General features: G+C 39.0%; 1 protein-coding gene across 2 annotated transcripts; it reads right to left on the bottom strand.

The window, feature by feature from the left end:
- Positions 1-1778: 1778 nt before the first annotated feature.
- LOC114426040 (gamma-crystallin M3-like) lies at positions 1779-5206 on the bottom strand. 2 transcript variants are annotated; one of them, XM_028393164.1, is made up of 3 exons: positions 5198-5206; positions 2149-2391; positions 1779-2057 (listed from the first exon to the last, which is right to left on the bottom strand). In XM_028393164.1, exons 1-3 carry the CDS (start codon positions 5204-5206, stop codon positions 1779-1781), a joined length of 531 nt encoding a protein of 176 aa, XP_028248965.1. The 2 variants fall into 2 exon arrangements, with proteins under 2 accessions (XP_028248965.1, XP_028248966.1); XM_028393165.1 differs by lacking the exon at positions 5198-5206 and adding an exon at positions 2469-2510.
- Between the last annotated feature and the right edge of the window lie 599 nt (positions 5207-5805).

Raw genomic sequence — 5805 nt, 5'->3', positions numbered from 1 at the left:
CAGAGGATTAAAATATGTGTGGAGTCCTTGGAGTGCCCCCAGGGTGACACACACACACACACACACACACACACACAGAACCATGCCCCCTTTGATCTGTGATGCCAACATTGTTTTTGCAAAGCCAGGACAAAGTCATACAAAGCGATCACAGACTGCAGAGTAATGACAGAGCTACCAGTGGAATATTCTTACTCGACCCAACACAAAATGGTATGTGTGTGTGTATATAATGACTTTATTCTGAAATGAGAGCCTCAATTAAATGGGAATGGCAGAGAAAATGTCTGTTTCTCATTATAAATGGAAAGTAGGTCACGTCTGTTCCATCGTACAAAAAGGTTATAATGAGGATTTGATTGGGTTTTTCATCAATACCATAAAGTGATGTAGTGATTTCTTGCTCAGGTGCTGAAAACAAAGGACACTAATCTTCTGTTTTTTTAAAAAAACAAAACTCATTAGTTGAAGTCATCTGAGACCATTAAGGGACTGAAACTGATACAGCTGATTTATTACAGCGGTATGTTGTTAAGGCCAGTGCGTCAGATCTCTAGTGACTCAAGTCACCACAAATAACCTAACCTTTGTTTTTATTGTAGCTACATCCTGTTTAATACTATAAGAAATTAATTCTTGTCTGCTTTGGGTGCTTCTCACTCTTAATGGTCAACATCTTGTTTATGTGGCAGGGGAGTTAGGTCCACTTACATGCTCTGTTAGCAACATTGTTAGGAATAAAACCCAAAATTCCAACTGTTAATCACTCACTCACTATTGTTCTTGCAAGAAGAAACAGTCACATGGAAGGTCTTCTCTGAACAGCTCTTCTTATACCCTTCTTTATCTAACACACAGACAAGTCACAAAAGTCAGTCAATTAGTTAATGCAAGGTCACAGAACTATAGGCATAATCATTATGGCCAAAATTGAAATCACGATTATTCAAAATGATTATTCATGGATTTGAAAATTGCGTTTTACTGAATTCGAAACAGGTTTTTCTTTGTCACACATCGACTAATGTTTAACTACAGCTAAACCGACAAAAATAAATTATAACAAAGTGAAAAAATATAAATAATATATATGCAAATAATATATAAAAATAAATATCAAAAACTATGTGGTAGAGTACAGAATGCCATAATGAACTCCAGAGCAAGTTAAACAAACCGATAGTACGATAAGTATATTAATGTTCAAATTATTTATGTTTAAATATTGTTGTTTTTGAGGCCAAAAGGAGTAACACACTTTGTAACAAAGCTGGATTAATTACCTTAATAACTTTTCCCCTTTTTAAATAGAAAACTTTTCAAAATACTAAATGTACTAAATATACTAATATACTATACTAAAACTCCCCAACTCCCTGCAATCTTCCTCATAAAAACTCTTAAATGTTTTGAGCAAGAAACACCAGTCTGTTTACATGGTCTGGCTTTAGAGAGGAGCACAGAGGTGACGATAAGTGGAGCCTGTGCCTGAAGCACTAGAAAAGTGGTCAAGCCATTGAGTTCAGCCGCCAAACTTACTTTTGAGGCATTTTCTGTGGTAATACAGTCAAGGTTCTCCTGCTTTAACTCCCACACAGCCATCACTTGCACCAGGCCTTTGTCATGCTTAAAGTGCTTTGTGTGTCCCTAAAACCAGCATCCATGCCATATTATTTTTCATATTACAGTGAGTTATGTTGTGAGGTGAAAATCAATATGCTTGATAAGAGCCAAAGTAGTGCATAGTTATTTTATTTTGATTTTGGAATAGTAAACATTTAGTAGCAGGAGTCCATGATACGCCTCATGCTCATCCACCTCATGCCGCTGTATCCCATGTTCATGAAGCTCCTGTACTCTCCAGGCCTCAGGTACATCATCCTGCCTCTGTAGTGGGGCTGCTCGTACATCAGCCAGTGGCCGTCCATCACATTGCAGGACATGCAGTTGTTCATGCGGTAGCGGTCCATGAAGTTGTCGCAGTCGTCCATCATCTCGTACATCTGACCACCGAAGTTCTCCCTCTCATAGATCCTCATCCTGTAGGATCCTCTGTACTGTAATGTGAAACATAACAGTTTCATAGTCAGAAGAGTTTTCCACTATAAGCACCTTGTGTGTTATAAATACTAATTACATCACTCTTACCATGGGGATCATACGCCAGGACTTGATGCAGTCCCTCCAGCCCATCATGCTCATGTAGTCGGGGTACTCGCCTCTCTTCATGAACCACTGGTTTCCCATGTAGTTGGTGCGGTCGTAGACCATGAAGCAGCCGCTCTCCACCCTGCAGGAGTGGCACCTGCTCAGGTAGGAGGACATGTCGGAGCAGTCGCTCATGCACTCATAGGAACGACCCATGAAGTTCCTGTCCTCGTAGAAGATGATCTAAAAAAAGAGTGAATGGTTAAAGTGTTGTTTTTTAATAAGCAGTCATTTCAGCTTAATAAAAAAAGAATTCATACCTTGCCCCTCATGTTCATGTCGGTGTTGCTCATGTTGGCTGTGGATGAGTTGTTGCTGTTGCTCCTGAACTGCCTTCCTACCTGGTTTAACCCTTTCCTTTTATACCTGAGCTGCCCTAAAGAAGCACTGCCCCCTCCTATCTGGGAACCCCTTAGTCAGCAACTTACTATGGAGGCCCACAGAATGCCGAGGGTATGTCCATTTTGTCACTGGGGACCTCACAGCCTTTTCTCTCATTACAGAAAGCACTTACAACAATGCCTGTAATATGTGAATAGGGTCCCTCATGAAAGTTGTATTATAGTTAATTGATGAGACTGCCCCATGTGGTCTTCAGGGAAAAAAGAAGTCTGATGACACTTTGTGTTCAGGTTGAACTCCGTGTCCGTGTAGTGGTAAAATTTATTCTGCTGTATCTATCTTGTGCAACTCTGTCACGGCATTAATCAAAAAGTGCAGGTAGTGCAACTGTGAAATAGTGACGAGATGGAGTGTGTAACGCTTGTCCACAGTAGTAACCAATGTCTCGAACCCCGGGTTGCTAACGGTGCTGATTGTGCACGTCTTTGTCTAGCATGAATGTGATGGCCTCAGTGATTTCTAGCTGTCTCTGGGAGACAACTAGAAATCACAAACTGAACTGTTACACAAACAGTTCAGTATTTCTTTTACCTGTCAGCACAGCATTGTTTGCTTTAAAGCAGTATGACCAAGCACAATTAACAATGTGAATGAGTTTTATACATTGAAGTGTGCTGTAATTTTTCTCACATGTATATACTGGCAATTAAACCTCTATAGGCTATTCATCAGCTCTGATGAGCAGTAATGGGAACATGACAGCTTTAACTCCAGGGTCAGAATAAAACCTTACAGGACACTATTTTGTTGCTCCTGTGTGTTTATGGTGCTGACGGTTCAAAGCGATTTATTGATCTTTATATCCCTGTGGTATTTGGTGAATGCCCAGATGAGAAAGGATCCAGCCCTCCATTCTCTGCGAGCCTATTCTCTGTAGAGCAGGCCCCATTATATGGAAGCGCCTGTTATTATTGCCATTATACTCCTACCACTCAGGGAAACTAAGCATAGCACAGAAGTCTTTTCTCAGAGCTGTGCTGAGAACAATGCAGCCATGAGACGAGCACAGAGGAGGGGAAGCGTTGCTGATGTTTGCTTTAGCCGGCTATGCCAGCTTCCTGCTTTTATGCCCATAGCCATGTTTGTCAAGTATTGTTCACACACAATGTTCATTCACTGGACCCTCCACCATTGGAGTATGGCAGCGAGGTCTGAAGGAGCAACATTATCCATCCTGGCTCACACAGTTTGAATGTTAACTCTTAAAAGGCAAACAGTCCTGTGATACATTTCATTCACTCTTTACCACAGCGCTGAGACACGTAGTTTTGGGTCAGACCTCTCCAAAGGAAATCAAGATCAAATGCATCTCTCACTTCAAAAAGTCAAGACCATAAGCTTTGCTCATGAACTATTCAGATGGTTTCAAAATAGTACTGAGTAAGGTGTCAGGAAGGATATTTAGAATATTAGTGTCAATTTGACACTAATACATCTCTAGAGGTTGGCATAAGCCGTGCAGTGTACTGAGCTGAATAAGAAAGATGGTAAATAAGAGATATAGTGCCAGGTTAGTTTCAAATTTGACAATAAAAATAACCCCTATAAAAGCTATTTAAACATAAATCATATCACACAAATCAACACAAATCATTCATTAGTTTAATTATTTGCAACTTCCAAAAACAGTTTTAGTTCTTAATACAATTGTAAGAACAACAGTTGGATTAATTGGACATGGACAGATGTGTCTAAAAGAACACATCCTCCATATTGTCTCCACTTTGTCTCTTAACACCGAGTGCATCAACTGTTGGGGTGTTTGGTGGCTATAACTCCATACACTATATGCTCCAGACTTTCACCCATTAGACTAGGTTTTGTTGCACCATTGTTTTATTTTAGTGTGCTTGATGCACATTGGTGTTGTGAACGTCACTTGCTTCTTTTACACTTGTGGGTAGTTTTCACTTGTGGCTAGGGTTAGGTATTAAAAACAAACTGATGTTGTGTTTTCCTGGTAATGCCAGGCTGGATTTCCCTAATGGTGAACTGAAAGCACCTTAGTGTTCATTGTAATAATATTTAACATAATAAATAAAAGCACAAAATAAGGTTTATGAGAAAATGAGAGAGAGAGATAGAGAGAGAGAGGAGTTTTTAGTTGTCTTTTACAGGAGGGCACTGATTTGGCTGCACTGAGGTCTACCGGGAAGAAACAAGACCTGGCTATATCTGGTCATAGGGTGAGATTCAGGAAGGACCATTAGGATTTTGCCAGAGGGTCTCAGACAGCAATTGAGCTTTAAGAAGGTCACAAATGTAAAATGGGAGCTTTTGTAAAATGATAGAAAGGTGCAGCAGGTGGATAGAAGTGCCTATGTTTACGCAAACGTAACAAACAAGCAACTAGCATTCCTCCAAGAGTCCATACACTCAGACTTTATGTGTGTAAATGTGGCTGCATGATCGAGCATGTCAATGTGTGACTGCACAAGCAAACAGAACATGTTAGCACTGTAACAAGACTTCACATACACACGATTTTCTATTTTTAGAAGTGTGCATGATATCTGTGGCTAACATGACTTCCAAAATAAAGAGAAACTCACACACACTCAGAGTAGAGCAGTGCAGAACACAACACTTTATCCATAAATATAATGGGCTAATGTTACATAATAGGGCAGAATTACACAGCAAGGACATTATACACAATACAAAGTATGTTGCAAAAATAGGAAGCAATATCACAGATTATTTTGAACATCAAATTTTATTTGTCAGTTTAGGCCATTATGATAAGATTAAGATTAACATTATTAATCCCCATAGGGAAATTAGGTTATATTAAATTAATTATAGCAGCACTAGGGCTGAACGATTTCAAGAATAAACTGAATTGTGAATTTTCTGGCAAATATTGCGATTTCGATTTCATCCACAATTTTTTTCAAATCAAGTTTTAGTGCACATGAGCATTTGCAAAGATCAAAGCAACTTACATCATACCTAGGGGTGGGCGATATGGCAAAAATTTTATATCACAATTCTTTAAATCACGATCACGATTTTGCATGTTTCTGTGTAAATGACTTCAGGTAGCCTACTCTGTCACTTCTCAAAAACTATCTATACTATATAGATCTAAAAGTAAACTCTGATAATGTGCACTCAGTATTAGTTTTCAATAAACATGAAAATTTAAATAACAATTACAGAACAAAATAAAGTTTTATTTCAAATAGGTTAAAA

This window comes from Parambassis ranga, chromosome 21, assembly GCF_900634625.1.
Source record: "Parambassis ranga chromosome 21, fParRan2.1, whole genome shotgun sequence".
NCBI classification, from domain to species: domain Eukaryota; kingdom Metazoa; phylum Chordata; class Actinopteri; family Ambassidae; genus Parambassis; species Parambassis ranga.
This window is presented reverse-complemented; position numbering and strand designations above follow the sequence as displayed.

Bases quoted from the DNA above. Each gene is read 5' to 3' on its own strand.
- LOC114426040 (XM_028393165.1), bottom strand. From the start codon at position 2,501: ATGAGCAACACCGACATGAACATGAGGGGCAAG. The intron at 2,392-2,468 runs GTATGAATTCTT...CTCTTTTTTTAG, and splicing joins ACATGAACATGAGGGGCAAG to ATCATCTTCTACGAGGACAG. The intron at 2,058-2,148 runs GTAAGAGTGATG...TTCACATTACAG, and splicing joins CCTGGCGTATGATCCCCATG to TACAGAGGATCCTACAGGAT.